Source organism: Rhyacophila brunnea, unplaced genomic scaffold, assembly GCF_057557595.1.
Source record: "Rhyacophila brunnea isolate RB1 unplaced genomic scaffold, BYU_Rbru_1.0 scaffold_7, whole genome shotgun sequence".
NCBI lineage: Eukaryota > Metazoa > Arthropoda > Insecta > Trichoptera > Rhyacophilidae > Rhyacophila > Rhyacophila brunnea.
Window position 1 is genome coordinate 41,478,153 of NW_028233339.1, and position 16,967 is coordinate 41,495,119.

At 33.8% G+C, this 16,967-nt stretch overlaps 2 protein-coding genes across 3 annotated transcripts; one reads left to right on the plus strand and one right to left on the minus strand.

Annotated features, from left to right (window-relative positions):
* The first annotated feature begins 589 nt into the window (after positions 1-589).
* Positions 590-5,888, plus strand: LOC147064889 (uncharacterized). Of its 2 annotated transcripts, XR_015071948.1 has the most exons (3): positions 590-1,038; positions 1,988-2,822; positions 4,433-5,888. XR_015071948.1 is itself a non-coding variant. In XM_085958264.1 (2 exons), the coding sequence occupies exons 1-2, from the start codon at positions 676-678 to the stop codon at positions 2,447-2,449; spliced, it is 825 nt and encodes a 274-aa protein (XP_085814390.1). In that variant the 5' UTR covers positions 597-675; the 3' UTR covers positions 2,450-4,040. The 2 variants fall into 2 exon arrangements, 1 of the variants encoding a protein (XP_085814390.1); XM_085958264.1 differs by lacking the exon at positions 4,433-5,888 and having other exon boundaries at positions 597-1,038; positions 1,988-4,040.
* Positions 4,848-16,764, minus strand: LOC147064890 (tetratricopeptide repeat protein 27). Its single transcript, XM_085958241.1, has 12 exons — positions 16,600-16,764; positions 16,135-16,508; positions 14,852-15,113; positions 13,501-13,741; positions 12,871-13,101; positions 11,994-12,165; positions 11,830-11,905; positions 11,513-11,687; positions 9,871-10,057; positions 7,296-7,471; positions 5,908-6,055; positions 4,848-5,181 (listed from the first exon to the last, which is right to left on the minus strand). The coding sequence occupies exons 1-12, from the start codon at positions 16,658-16,660 to the stop codon at positions 4,918-4,920; spliced, it is 2,367 nt and encodes a 788-aa protein (XP_085814367.1). The 5' UTR covers positions 16,661-16,764; the 3' UTR covers positions 4,848-4,917.
* Between the last annotated feature and the right edge of the window lie 203 nt (positions 16,765-16,967).

Sequence of the window (16,967 nt, forward strand, 5' to 3'; positions counted from 1 at the left end):
CAAAATAATATTATGCATACGGCCCTGGATTTTTCGCAATAAACAACCATTTGACGTTTGATGTAAAAGTTTTGAATTGTTATTGTACAAGATCTTTTGGGAAAAACTATCAATGTATAAATAATTAATAGTATGCATATTGTTCCGAAATGCTGTTACTCATTTGTATTCTTCCATTAATAAACATTTTTTTACCGAATAATAACGTATTAAATCGAGAGAATAACAATATCATATCCGCCATGTTGTTTTACCACACGAACTTGAAGAAGCTCCAGAATACCAACATTACCAACTGTCTTTCTCCGATTCGTATTTTTTAGTACATAAATGATAGCGTGTTCCCTCTCCAGTCTTTCAATCTCTTTGGTTACACTTCTAAATTGACGAAGAAAGCATTGTAACTCTATCCAAGAGCGCCATTTTACCAATTAATATCATCATTGTTACAATAAACTAATATTATTAGTTATTTTTATCTTTATTAGTCTTAAATTATATCTAATATACTACATCTTCCAAAATCCACTGATATTTTATGAAATCTACTGAATTTTTTGTCAAAACTACTGAAATTTTAAATTTTGACTTGGCAGCACTGGATTCAGCAAAAGTGTCAAACTAAACGTCAAAACATAGATGGTATTATCAATTTGATATTTTTTGTGAAAATTGATGAAAATGAAGGTTTATAAAAAATGGAAAACGTCAGTTACACTTAAGTTTCTCAAGGAATATGAACGGCAACCTTGCTTGTGGGATAGCAATTCCCAAGACTATAAAAAGAAACATTTGCGTATGCAAGCATTGAAAGAGATCGAAGAAAATATGAGTATTCCAGATTTCACGGTAGTGGATGTTTCCAGAAAAGTTCATGTGCTAAGGGCAACATACCTAAATGAGATTAAAAAAATTTTGGCCAGCCAAAGATCCGGAGAAAATCGTGTTTATAAACCGAAATTGCCGTGGTTTCCCATGGCGCACAGATTCCTACAAAAAGTGGTCATATTGAATGGAAATCAGTTTCAAATTTATCAGGTGTGTCTAAATTTTATAAAAATAGTACCCAGTATACTATGATTTTACCAATATGTTCCATGACTAATCGCGCCTGTACACGTGCATGGATTTACTGGCACCAATAAGTAGTGTGTAAATTCAACTATTGCGATAATAAATGTTTACACGTAAATGTTCTGATTGTCTCATCAATCTCATTCTTCAAGCGTAAGCGACACGTGTTGTCATTGTATGGTGCTATTTGACAGGTTTGTAGTTAATTGGTAAACGTCAAAATGTTCTATGCGTTGTAAATTTCATCCTACAAGTTCGCCACTACCATTCTATTGCGCATGCAAGTACCAATTATTGCGTGAAAATTCAAAAGCTTCTGAACTTTTTGAACCATGTATGCAAGCTTTCAACTTGCACGATGATCCGTGTTTACATGTGCATTTTATTATTATGGCCGCCATAATACGTACTGTCAACAGTAAATTCATACACATGTAAACGGGGTATTATGTTTGATAATATATGAGACTGTTAGTTTCAAAGTCGGTAGTCTCCATATTCCATCATTTTAAGATCATCGCAAAAAACTGTCAAGCACATTTAGGACTGCAATTAGAATATTTCCTTTTTACAAACATATTAGTAAGTAAATAATTAGAAAAGTCAAATAGCGAAATAAAATGTCATTAAAGTCATTAAAATTAATAAATAATCATATTAAAAGTTGAGTAGTTATAAAACATAAAAAATGGTGGCTGATGAAAATAAATAACTGCAATCAATCCACCTTCGCTTTAATTATAATTAACTAACAAACATAGCTATATTTAATATTTTATGAAAATACATACAATGGAGTGTACTTATAGAATCAGAATTAAGAAGAATTTCAAAAAACCTAAAAATGGAGGTTACCGACTTTGCAATTAATAGCCTCATATCATTGTAAAATATGTCTTATATTTATTTTCAGAAATTGGATGAAAATAATTCAACTGGAAGTTTATCCCCTACAATTGACCATAGCAACTATACAAAAGAAAGCGATGATGAGTTTCCAAAACACACTTATAAACTTGAAAACGATAGTGACGACAATCAAAATTTTGAGATTGTGCATAGTCCATTGAAGAAAAAAGATGATAATAAAGACATTGCCCTTCTTCAGCGGGCAATCGAAAACCTTCGGCAGCTGGCTTTCGCAACCCGGGTGAATCCGAGTGGAAAGAAGCATGATGAGTTTGATGTGTTTGCTGGCAGTGTGGCAGTCCAATTGAGAAATCTTCCCCTATCAGTAGCATACGATATACAACTTCAGATTGCAAATATTTTCACACGCGCCAAGAAAGAGTCTCTTTTGGAGCAGCAAAGAATTAGGAAAACAAGGACAACCGGGTATTTTACTCGTAATTCAGCAATGAAACCTGAATACTGAAATTATTCTGATCTATTTCTAAATTCAAAGAAAGCTATGTTATTTGTGAAGATTTGGGTAAGAATTCTTTCCAAAACGGAATATAATAATGAATGTTCTGCAATCGGATATTGTCACCTTTCTTCGTACATAATTAAACTGGGATTTATGAGGTAGTACTCCATTACATAATTTAATGTTGATGTCATCTCTATCATAAACACACGCCTATGAGTCTATCACTCATCCAGCAAAAGGCATTAAGCTTATACGAATATATTCGTGACGAAATAAGAAGATTGTTGCCTTGAAAACTTAGTGCTACCTTGAATATTTCGAGAAAAACGACCTCACATGACATGATCGTTTTGTTCTGCGAATTTCAAGACAGAAGGTAAGGACGTGGTATCATGCTTTAAGTCAATTTTAACGCAAAAAGAACGTCAAAAGCAATCGACTCTTGATTCTTATTTTGATTTTTTTATAAACATAGGTTTATATTCTAATTTTAATGAAAAATAAAATATTTGTTTCATTTTTCTAAATATGTTCCAATTAAACCCACTTACTAAGTAATTTTGGTCCCCATTTTAAGCGGATTCGCTTTAGTATTTTTTCGGTACCATTTACCCTCGGATAATGAGGGCACCAGTATGTGGAGGTCTCCGGTAGTGGAGGCACTCTTTATGAAAATGTTGTCTATGCCATAAACCTCCATTACAATACAAGTCTTGCTTTTCTTAATTTTTATGCTTTGATGATTTTTTAATCCAAGCTAAAATGTCGATACTTTCTATTGAAACGATTGCATCGCCTGTTTCATGGAAAACCACCTCTGTTCTCAAAAGTTGTAATATTTGTATTTATTCCTACCTTCGCCGCCCTTTATATAATATGCTGCTCCTAAGCAATGCGTGACCTGCCTACCTAAACGGGATGTCACTGTCCAAGAATTGTAAAATGTTTATAGTAACTTTGTTTTGTATCACACTCAGCATTATCGCTGCAGCCCTCAAAAAAAGAGAACCAATGACAATACTTCTCCAATATTTCCCGAACAGAAGTTCATCTACACGATAGAGCGCGTCCAAAAGAAATTTCTTCGATGTCTTTATTAACTATTTTCCTTTTCATAATTCGTCAAATGATTACTTTCCGACTGCCTTTCAACAAGGCATGCTCACTTTTCACTCTCTCGAATCTCATAGGTAGCTCTTGAAACATTTTTGCCTGCTATCATGTGGGATGGTTTCTAATCCTGGCATCATAAAGAATTAAAATTTATGTGCACCTGTTAATTACCTATGTGGTCGCAGCCATGACTCATTCTGAGTCAGAACTGTTTCCTCGAGTCAAGCCTATCGGGCACCATTAGCGAGGGGTGCAAGATTAGTAAATGCGCTCCCTAAAACCATAGACATTTTTAATGATGTACTTTGCATTTTGTTTTTGAAACTTTATTTTATTGTATAAAATTGTTAATGTTTTTATTATTATTATTATCTTCTTCTCTCTTGTGAGAGTAATATTTGTCCTGAATTTTGATTTGTTATGTCCACAATGTTTTGTTTTCTTAAATAAAATAATGACCTTTTTTGGAGGATTCACGTATACCGCTTGGTCTTTTTCTTTAGACCCTGTTCTCCTAACATCCTCAACGTCAAATGCCCGCAACTCAGACACTGCCAACCTTGGGTTAGCGTTAGATAGACAATAAAAATGTGACCACAGCGGTGAATTATTCATTTGAAGGCGATGGAAATTCATCTAAGGATATTAGGACAACAGTACAACTTTGATTATTCAGACTGATTGGGGATGATGATAGTAAAAGCATAATATAACATTAATTTTACGTCATTTTTGAAACATTTGACTTTTTCTATTAATTATATGTTTTAACTTGTACCTCTGGCTCTATTTTACGAGAGCTTACAATAGCTTATAATAGCGGTTTTGCCATGGTTCTCAATGCTCAAAATTTTGGCGTTTGTATGGTTTCAGGTATAGACTCGAAAAATCTGACGTTTCCCACGGTAAGCTCTCGATAAATAGAGCCGTACCTCTTTCTTATTATCACATGAAACTGATGACCAAAAAGAAATCTAGATAATCAAGGTTCTACTACTGTATTCCGAGAAACAATATTGATGAAGGTAAGAAAGTAGGTGAAGAAACAAGATGTTTGAAGGAAGACAAACTAGATAATATTATGTTTCTACGGAAATAATAACACAGGTACATGTTTGAAGCCTTTGAAAACTGCTTCTAAATAAGAAGTCACTTCTACTCTACTTTAATTCTCAGTCCAAATATAATTTTTTGAAATTGAAAATTACCTATGTATAATTTCTGAAGTAATTTTTTTGTGATTACATTAGAACTTCAGCGAAAGGGTTAAAATAAGCGAAGTATATTTTGTGTAAATAAAATAATTTTATTTCCATAGTCCGATATTGTGCATATAAAAATGTATATTGTCTATCTGTCTATTGTTGCTGAAGTAATGTGGTGACTTGCTTCAATAATTCTTCCAACAATATGATCTTCTCATCAAACTGTGACCACTTTTGGCTGGACACCGCCCTTATTACACCTTGGGTAGTGAGGCGAGCTGAAGAAATCAATTGCCAGGCTTGCTTCATGTCCGCCTCGGAAGTGTTTTCTCTTGATTTTAAGCTCGCCGTTGCCAAATTCTCCACCAAATTCAAAACCTTTTCACATACTGTCGGATCCTTGGACCAATCTTCCATCTGAAAGTAGCCGATAACATTAATTTTGATGTTCCAGAAAAGTCTTCTACTACACACATAGAAATACATAAATATGAAAGTCATGCAGAAAAAACCGTCACTAAGGTTTAAATCAACTGCAGGCCATTTCACTTTGTAATTTCTTTTGAAGCAAGTTTCTCTCAGATTTATTTTAGTGTTGCTAACATATAGAATATAAATTTTTCTATAATTACCATTTAAATCATACTAAAAATGCTCTGGAAGTGCTGTGATACAAAAACTTCATATTACCTCTCTCTAATAAAGTAGTTTAATATGTTGAGTAGCCCGCAATAGACAAGTGGTAGAGTTTCCGCTTCTGAAGCCGTGGGTTTCAAGTTGGAATTTCACATCTGACGAATTTACATGTTTTTTTTAAATATGTGTTTGAATCCAGAGCATGGACCTAATAGGTTGAGGGAGTGGCCAGCAGTTTTTAAAAAATCAGCCATGAAACCTCTTCGGATTGTACAGCCAATGTCAAATTTATATTATATTTGTGTTAACCTAAAACGGAAATGATCGGTTCACATCAGCTCGATGAACAGACGATCACTGAATAAATATTAATAGTAATCCAGTGGTACCTAAGAGGTAGGTGAATTGATGAAATGGCTAAGTTTCGCAGAAGTATATAGCAAAGCACGGGACTGAGAGGAATGGAATGAGCTTGGAGAGGCATTCAGAAAACAAAAGAAAAAATACCTGAGTAATTGCTTTATAAGACTTCAGTAACCTTTGGCCTTGCAGCAAGGAGTTTGGGCTTATGTCTGCATAGATATGCCATAAGTCCGCATCATTCGGATGAATGGATGTGATTCTTCCTAGTAACTCGAGAACTTTTGGAATAATCCTGAAATGGTCAATAGATATTGTTTTTAAATTGTGTTAATAATATAATGTCTTACATTGAATAAATTATTAATTGGTAGTTTGGTTTAGGCAGGGTGAATTTTAAAAACCAACGAACACCATCTGCAATTTGTATTCAAAATTCAATGAAAACAAAATATGAGTATGTATGACTAACTAAGTGTGGTCTATTTATGTCGAATTCTGACAACCTCTACTCTTTGCCAGTGCTGTTTAGTGTTACCATCAAACTGACCAAAATATATTTTTTTGGTTTGCTTATAATTAAATATATTAAAAATATATTATAAACACTGGCAACTTAGCGTACATTACATGAACCAGTCAAATCAAACGTTTACAGTCTACACGATCGAGTTGGTAGCTGAATCATTCTGTGTAATTGCAATTTAAAGTTAACGATTGCCGGTTGGGTCTGCGAGTCTACTGGTATAATTAGACCTTTACTAAACACGTTATTGTTGTGTATCCCTTTAGCAATTTTAATAAAACCATGTTTTTATCAAAATACCACTTAATTCTTTCTAAAAATCATTTGGTCAAATAAAACCATTTTTTAAATCCGTGCGGATAGTTACACCCTAGTTAATAAATCTGTCTTAAAACTCTATTTTGAGATAAGTTGTAAGCAGGGCTTTTTTTGTAATGTAATGCGGTGGAACGGCGTTCTGGCACCTTTTTTGACAGAATTTTTAATGTTTCAAAAGCAATTAGACGAAACAATGTTCGTGCTTGCATAATTACAATCCATATTTATATAATTCGTCAAAATGGTAAAATTGGCGCTTTCTGATCCTTCAAAATACGTTGATCGGTGGTTACTCGGAGGAAGACATTCAGCCATAGACACTAACACTAAGAAAAGGAATCGAGACGATTTGCCAGACGAGAATTCGACAAAACTTTGGAAATCTCTACAAACTTTTATTCAAATATGGGTATTATGATTTTATAATTTTATTTTTTACAACTTTTGTTGTATATTTGTATTTTTTTGTTTTGTTAACTTTAGATTTGACATATTGTCAAAATTTTTTTTTTATCTGGTTCGTGGCACAGGAAAAGCTGCCTTAAATTTCATATAAATGATATTTGAATATGATATTCTTTAGTAAAAAGCTTGACAAAAAGTGAGTTCCGGCACACTTTTTTTTTTTTAAAAAAGCCCTGGTTTTAAGTAATTATTGTAAGATATAATTTGTTGGAAGAAGTGTACTTACCTTTTGACTTGATTACCGTCAGCGTCCAAACAATTTTGCATTAGAGCTTTGACTAGAAGTGTTAAAACCTCTATGTCTAAATGTTTATTTCTTATATCAAGTAGTCTATGGTAACCACGAACAACATCATCAAAATGACCAGTGTCTAAGCTGACAACAACCATGTTTTCCCAGACCTAAATTTAAATAAAGAAGACATTAATGGAAAGTAGATAAAAAGATATACATATTATGTACGAGGGTGGGTCAATAAGTCCTTAGAAAAGCCGACAGGTGGCGCGACTAGTACTGTAAGCGGTTTGTTTTCATGCAGCGGCACTACCGATTCAGTATGCTGCGAAGTTTCAATCAGATTGGTCGGGTTGTTGTTTTTTATTTTCGTACATTTAAAAAAAAAATTTGCTTGTTTACAAAAATGGAGAAAATTGAGTTTAGAGCTGTTATTAAACATTTTAATATAAAAGGGTTAACAGCAAAGGAAATAAAAAATGAGTTGGATTTAGTTCACGGCATATCTGCTCCTTCACTTGCAACTATTTATAACTGGTTAAATGAATTTAAACGTGGTCGTACATCAACAAAGGATGAACCACGCTCAGGACGTCCTGTAGAGGTGACTACACCAGAAATGATCAATAAAATCCACGATATGGTGTTAAGTGACCGAAGATTAAAGTTGAGTGAGATAATTGAGGTTACAGGGATCTCAAAAGGTAGCGTCATTTCTATTTTACATGACAAATTGGGCATGAAAAAAGTTTCTGCAAGATGGGTGCTGCGTTTGCTCACAGTCGACAATAAACGCAATAGGGTGGTGGCCTCTAAAGCCCTGTTGTCGCTCATGCAACGCAATCCGGATGAATTTTTTCGTCGCTTTGTGACTGTAGATGAAACATGGATACACCACTATACTCCCGAGACGAAAGAACAGTCAAAGCAGTGGATTGCGAAAGGCGAACCATGTCCAAAGAAGGCGAAAACCGTAAAATCAGCTGGTAAGGTTATGGCTACTGTATTTTGGGATGCACGTGGAATTATTTTCGTTGACTATTTGGAAAAAGGAAAAACAATAACAGGGGGGATTATTATGCATTTTTATTGGACCAGCTAAAAAACGAAATTGAAGAAAAACGGCCTCATTTAAACAGGAAAAAAATCCTCTTTCATCAGGACAATGCCCGTGTTCACACATGTTTACGATCAATGGCTAAAATTGAAGAATTGAAGTTCGAATTGGTCGACCACCCACCGTATTCGCCAGATTTAGCCCCCCAGTGACTTTTTCCTTTTCCCAAACTTAAAAAAATGGCTAAGTGGACAACGTTTTTTTTCAAATGAAGAAGTCATCGATCAGACAAATGCTTATTTTGAGGACCTTCCGAAAACTTATTTTTCTGACGGTTTAAAAAAAATTGAGAAACGTCTAACCAAGTGTATTGAGCTCCAAGGAGATTATGTTGAGAAATAAAAAAAAAATACAAAAATAAAAACTTGTTTTAATGCTTTTTTCTAAGGAATTATTGACCCACCCTCGTATTTGGATGCATAATAAAACTGCCATTCTCATCCTGTCTCAAATATGATTGTGTAAACCAGTGATGCACAAACTGCGGACCAAAATAACAAGTACTTCATCACCATATTGTAACTATTAAATTAAAAATAATAAAATGTATGTCTCGTCTAGTATAATATCATTATTTTTCAACACTTTTACCCACTGCGGCACATAAAAATTAGAAAATGGAATTTCAAATAGGTTGTGCACCACTGGTGTAAACCACAGAATATATTAATAAGATAGAAATGTAAAAACCAACGCCATGGACAGTCAGGTCAGGCCATAAAACCCAAGTATGTAAAACAATGAGCGCTGACTGTCCTTAAATATGGTATGTGCGTTACATTTTAATGCATACTATTATGACAAAGCCGTAACTATTGAAAATAACATTTAATGCGTGTTTAAGTTTATTCCATATTTTTCCTCACTCGAGATTCGTGGTCTGTTATACCATGCCCAGTAGGGTAAGCCAGTTCCCATTAATTTTGCGTTCTATGATGTAAAAAAAAAGCTATACATTTATATCTAAGAGGAAACAGAGGTGTTTGACAATAAAATATATTTATGTACATACACCGCGCGGCTTAAGCGTCAGGGTGTGGACCTAATAGGTTGAGCAAGTGGCTGACATCCATTTCTATTATATATATAGAATTTTCGTAAATGGTGTAACAGTCTTCCCCAGTCCGGTCTATACACCAAATCCTCTTCCGATTCGGGATTACAATCACTTGTGCATCCTGGACCACGTCATCCAACTACAATTTGGGTTTTCTACTTTATCAATACTTTCACACCCAGATGGTTTTACATCAAAAAGTCTCCAGACAGGTCAACCTAAGTCCATTCGTACATAACGAGTTCATTTTAGTTGAGAAATTTTATGGTTTGGATTATGCTGGGTTCATCAAATTCTTTGTAGCCTTTTGTTGTTTAAATTAAAGATAACTACATTAAAAGTGTCAAGTGGCGTTTACTGCTTTTAAACTTATTATGGTATCAAGAACCAACCTGCCAGTTGTCATAATTATATTTGAGAGCTTCATTAAGGGCCTTATATGCCCTTTCTTTGTTTCCTTGTTTGACGTATACTTTTGCCAAGTTATTCCACGCTTCAAACGAATGTGGTTCCAGGTACGTATATCGCCTGTAAGCGTTGGCTGACAATTCCCAATTTTCCACTGTAAGAGCAGCAAACCTACAAAAAAAATAATTCAAAATGAAACAGCCAATACACATGATTGGTTTATACTATTTACAGGCACATGTTAGCGTCTGTGAAGCTCAATATATAGTACGGCAGGGGCAGTAGTGTATCGTGTGATTAATACCCCAGTAGCCAGCTGTAACTTGGTGTCAAAATATAGCATTCCGAATTTAGAAAATGTTATGCCAATAAACTATGTGTTCTTTATATAATAAATGTTATTTTCAGTATTTATCAATGTATTTTGTCATCTCAACAGAGCTATTCTTAACACGTTTCCAATATATTTATTATTCTAAATTAACATGGAAGCAACTCCATGCACAAGGTGGCTCGATATCGAACAAAACAGCATTGAGCGAGATGGTACACACGTTGAGACGTGTTCGAATGAGCATAAAACCATTGCGCAAGAACGTGCGTGGGTACTTAGCATTAATAATTTCAGCCATGCCTAAGTGATCTTCACAAAATAGACCTGATTTGTTCGGAGATGTTTATATGCCTACATATTGTATGGGTTAAAATTACATGAATCATATCATAGCCATGATATTTTGGTCTGTCTATACCCACGATAGCCACGTAGCTTAAGAGCCGGCCTATAGTGTCGAGGGTCCCAGGTTCGAATCCTGGGTCTGGCAAGTACACATATTGTTTTTCAATTTGTGTATGAGTCAGAGTATGGACCTAATAGGTTGAGCAAGTGGCTGACATCCATTTCTCGTAAAAATAAAATCTGCTAATGCAAACCTCCACTCTGTGGAGGCCCATATCGTCACCGTTCAGGCAAAAGTCACCAACCCTGAAAATGGCAGTTTTGAGTTGAGTATGTCACCCGAAGCGTAAAATTATGTTCTTTAAGATGCAAAACTCACCACGGTACATTAGTTAGTAAAATTTTGCTTAAATCCGAATTATTTGTTTTTCACTAAATGACTTTCGATAAAATCTTAACAAGCAAAAGTCATCATAGGTGAATAGACATTATTGACCCTATAAAAAAAAAATCCTTCGTTATAAATATACAAGCAAAAGTCACTATACTATGGATGGTGAGTTTTATTGATCCTTCTTTTGGCTAACATTGTTCAGATTATTAACAAGCAAAAGTCACCAAGCCATAATTGAGCTACCTTGCCTCCTTCAAAACCTTCCAGATGTTTTAATTAGCATCAAAAAGTAAAAGGACCTTAAAGAAATTATTAAGAAGACATGAGAAGATAATTTAATGTAGATAAAACCTTAAAAACATTAAAATCTGATTTTTCCTGCATTTTCAAACTTTCAAATTGCGATATCTCAAAACTATGTTTTTAGGGTTGGTGACTTTTGCCTGAACGGTGACGATATGATCTTATTAGGATCGGACATGGTTGAATATATAAATAATAATATAAAATAGTACATTATTTGTACGAATATCTGAAGAAAAATAGTCCTTACCCTAATCTGAGCCATACAATCTCTTGCAGTGAATTAATTTCACACGACTTTTGATAGTGCGGAATACATTCTTCATACTTTTTGTGCGAGAACAGATGATTTCCCCAATGACGTTGGGCTCTGCTACTTTTCCTGTTTGAAAACTCCCAAGCCTTTTCGTAGAGTGTTACATCATCTACGAATAACAATGCAAACTTTTAAAATTCATCCATGAAAATATTATCTTCCGGTGGTTTATCAAAAGAAATTTATTTGAAAGTAGATGCCTCAAGCGTAATATAATTATTATGGATAATAATGTAATAGTAATAATATACCTGTAGCATCTCCCAAAAGACAGTAAAGTTTAGCGGTCGGCTTGATATCTAACTGTTGCCGGATGACTTCGGCCGCCTATAAATATTAAAATCATAAATTATTACAATGATGCAAATATGTTATAGTAATATTTCAAATAATTGCGATTGATGTTATGCTTTACCTTCTGAGGCCATTCTAGTATTGTATAACAGACAATTACATCCTCCCAAAGTTGTAATTCTAAATACAAATCAAGAGCCGCTTTAATCAATCCAATACTCAATAGCAGGTCAGCAAACTGGGAACGCCAGTCAATCACAGGGGGTAAGCCACAAGCCCAAAGATATGACAATCTGGAATTGCAATTTCATACTTATTATGTTATTATTCACAAGAGATTCGAATACAAGGACTATCAGGAAAAAGTTACCGAGCAGGTTTGAAGATAAATTCCTCGAATAAAAATGTCATCATTAGAGGTGAGTTAGAAATACATACTGTCACCAGTTGGCGTACTCAAGTCTCGGCATGTACTCCCCATACTCAGTATGTGTGGCCAAATAAACTTGTTCGAAGTTTGAACCCCCGCCGCGACTCTCTAGTTGGTACTGTTGGTAGACTTTCAATACTATTGACATTAAATGCGTGCGAGCGAGATAGCATAATACACGTATGTCTAGCCATGATATACTCAACTGTGATTGCTCTCCCTTTCTCCCCAGTTGTTAAGTTGGTATAGTGAAGGGCAGAAATGATGACAAGTTTGTTTTATAGTAATAGTATGGAGTTAGTTTTAGTTCCAGTTGAGTATGAGACTGATAAGTATTTCTGCGTTTATCTGGTTTCTTCACGTCGAGTTTCTCGATTTTTTAGTGTTATAATTGGAACTTATAAACAGAATTCAATTTTTATGCGTTTAATGGATAATAATTTCAATAATTTAGAATTAACAGTTCTAATAATTTTGATTTTGACTGGTAACATGTGCATAACTGGTTGGTGAGTAATTACAATCGTATAGTTTTATAGAAGATGTTCCAAGAAGAGTGGAAAATTACCTGCTGGTAACACTAGGCTGCGGGTTAGAATAACTTTTAACGATTTCCTCATTTTGCATCATTGCCCGTTCAACTGTCCTTTTATTGTTTGATTCAAGTTTACACTTGAGAAGGAGGGTGTTAATCATCATAGACCATGGTCCATATTTCTGAGTTAATATGGTGTTAATAAATGGCAATAATTCTTCATTCGCAATCGAATCCTTCGGCTGAGATCTCTGCATGTATTGGCTATAAAAAAAAAATCATAATAAATTGAAAAAAATAATATGTATTGGGTGAGTCGAAATGAAGATTTTGAATAACTACTTCTGTATTTGATTTAGATCAGGATTGAGGTGGCAAAAAGCACTTTTGAAAATATCTAACTCGTCTTCTGCGATTGAGACAGCTCTGGGCTCTTGATGGAAGGGATCAGATGCTACATCATAAATACATTGGTCTTTGGAGTCAAATCCTGGCTGTTAATTGAAAGACTAGTAAGAAGATTGGAGACTTTCGAGATGTAGCTATATCGGCGTACCATGAAGATACCTCGGGCTGACCACAGTACCAGAGGTTTTCAGATGAAACAATGAGACAAATGAACACAGCTACTAACAATTTCGTGACTTTAAGTGAATAACTTACACTGTCACCAAGCAAATAAGTTGTTCTAAGCTTGTCAGTTCTGAAATGCCTCCCTCAGAGCTATCCTCATATTGAACAGTTTCAAGCCTCAAATCATCATCCAATTTAAGCGGAGTCAACAGGGCCGATGAAGCATGAGTAACATTAGCTGGAAATCTCCACTCCTTGTCACCGACTACTGTATCCAAGGTAAGTTGGGCTAGAGCTACCTGTTGATATTTCGTCCGCTTTCCCAATGCGCCTAAAGTGATACAAAAAATATATTTATTTTATAATATGCAAACCATATACCTAGCCATCTGATAATATTACTTTAAAGCATTTTAATAATAATATGTAGGTATGTAGATTTCATTCATTCGTATTACATCTTTTTCAACTGACTTTTTTAGGTAGGTATATTAATTTTTCAATAGGTACTACTAATTTTAAAATTATTTCTAACAATACTAATTACAACGTTTTTCTTAGCTCGTATTCTTATTTGTCAGGTAGTTTTTTGTCCGGTACAAATCTTGCAATCAATTTTTAACTAACTTCTTCCCGACTAGCTAGACATTTGAAACTTTTAGAATATATCAGAACACAATGCCAATGCATTTGTTAATACTTTTAGCCATCTTTAAGTAGAATTGAATTAATTTTCAGTTAATTCTGTTTTATATGAAAAGTTATTTTGACACCATTATTGGTTGCTAGGGGTCTGGGGTCCTAGCAACTAAATTATTAATATATACGTGCGTTACTATGGAAGTCAATATGAATGTCAAAATGACATTTCAGTATTATTTCTATCAAGTACAAATTTTTTTGATCCTTTAAGCTAGTCAAGTCAAGTATATGATTCAAACGTATATAAAAAGTTCTTTTTATTTTGTAATTATTTTTCATTAAATTTGTTGTTTTTAAAAAAGTATAATATGGTGAAACTAATTCAACTTCAATTTAGTAGTCACAAAGCATAGCAATGTACTGAAATAATATAATTTAGACATTTCAATATATTATCTACATGTTTGACAAACAACACATGACTCCTCTGTCTACACTCTACACCAAGATTTTTAAAAGTGGCATCCCGAATACAAATTTAATATACAATAAAATACTTTTCATTCCAAAATATGTGTTGGTTTTGAAATAATTGTTAATTCCACAATTTTTGAGATGTTGTTACGTTGTTTAAGGCTAAGAGCACAAAATAATTATGTTTGTGGGCTGGTCTTCAAATAGCTTAATAAAAACTTTTTTTTAAAATAAGTATAATAGAGTTTCATCACGCAAACACCAGTTAAATAATTAATGTAATAATATATTAGTCAATTATGTATATCAAAATTATAAACCATACCCCTTAATTCCAAGGATAGCCCGGAGATTTCTTTGGCTTTCTTCAAGCACTGTTCAACGTTTTGTACTCTTCCGTACATCAAATGAACTTGACTGATTTCTAAATTAAGCAGAACCTTTAATTTGGGATGTTCATTTAATTTGTGCTCCATATTTGATAAATGCATGGTTAAATTTTCCAATATCTTGAATAACCGCGGACTATTTTCGTCCAATATTTTTTGATAAATATAATAGCATCGCATTTTCCACCAACACAACACCTGAAACCATAAAAATGGGGTTTTCATGATAAATAATTAATTGTACAGTCCAACTCGGTTACTACGATCACGGAAATAGCGAAATCTCAGATGTAATGAGGAAACATTCGTTGACATTTTAGTTTACGATTTTCTCCATACATTTATTCACTTTTATAATGAGCTATTTATCGGGTATACTGAGCAAAAATTGTTAATGTGTCGATTGTTTAAAAACAACATTTTCGACCCTGTCCAATAAAATCCGACCGGGCAGGATGCCGCCGGGATCGGATTACGTTAATGACACTAGTTAAGTCACTAGTCAAGTACCTAATTGGTGTTTTCGCCGACAACATTGAAGTATCCAAGAATATGGTTGAAATTGCATGTAAAAAATCCAAGTTTTGTGAAGTCAGTAGGTACCTACCAGCTTTCATTACAATAAACAACTTTTTATGTAGTTTATGAATGCCATGCTTGTTTTGGGGATTTTTACGATGGTTTTCAGATTTTTTATGTTATATGCTTAAATAGAACGTGGGACGAAAAATGTTATATAACGAGCAATGCTTACAACGAGCAAATTCAGTCGGTCCCATCTTCCTCGTAATAACCAAGTTCGACTGTAATTATTATTTTTAAAGATAGCTGTAAGAATATATTTTTCATCTGTTGGCAAGATAACTTTGCATCAATGAAAGCAATCTTGATCATTACTATGTAATGTGGGCTACTAAAAGTTTTGTTTTTATATTAATTGATACATCAATAGTCCAGAACATTTAACATTCTCAATGCAGCTATTTTATTACCAAAAAAGGATATGAAGTAATAAAAAATAAGTAGGTACTTATATAATAGCAAACACTAATTTAGATGGTTATTTTAATTTTAACACTATAATAATTATATTGTAACTCTAAGGCCGGTTACGTTTTAAGACATTTGGCCAATTGTCGTGTTGTCATGTCTATTCACCAATAATAGAAACCATGAAATAGGTAGGTAAAAAAAAAGGATAATATTAAATCAATCATACCAATTGATTATTGTAACTTGAGAGTCCGTTGAAAATTCTGGTTGCAACAAGTAGTAGTTCTGGACAACGAATGGTTGGAATGATTTCTTCCCCATTTGAAAGCAGTTCCTCACTGATGTCAACGGGTTTTGGGCAAATCTCTTTCAATGCGTCTGTGAATTTTGCATTCGTGCCGGTCCAGTTTACTTCACAAAATGCATTGAGACAAGCAATTCCAAGAGTCAAAACTGTATGACACTCTTCTGATGTTTTACCTTCTATATAATTTTCAATACCAAACGAGTCATTTCCATTAACCACAGACTTAAAGATAGGATCGTTGATAATCGATATCCAGTCGCCGGCCCATAAATGCTTTAAATAATCTGGAATGTCTGAAAAACATATTTTTTTTAAATTAAACTTCATAATATGACGGGCGGGCATTCACAAGGTAAAATGTGTCATTCAAAAATATGCTAATACCTTTTAAGACTGCATCGTCTTCAAAATTGCACATGAATGCGCAATCAATATTGGAAAGCATGGTTGGTTTAATTTGCGAATGTCAATTATTTATCTTTTAGAATCCAAGAATAACCTATTCTGCGTTCTGCGACAGCGAACACGTTATTTTGACATTTCCAAATTGACTTTTTGTTTTAACTTGCCAGCTGCCAGGTTTCATTGAAATCGACAGAGCATAGACAGTAATTTTAAAAATACCTATATTTTATTCTATAGTCATAATATAGCATACCCATTTACAAATCACGTAATTTTAATTTTAGATTTTACATGAATTTAAAATTATGGTTAATTTAATACTGCGTAGCACCGGTATCAAATTTAAT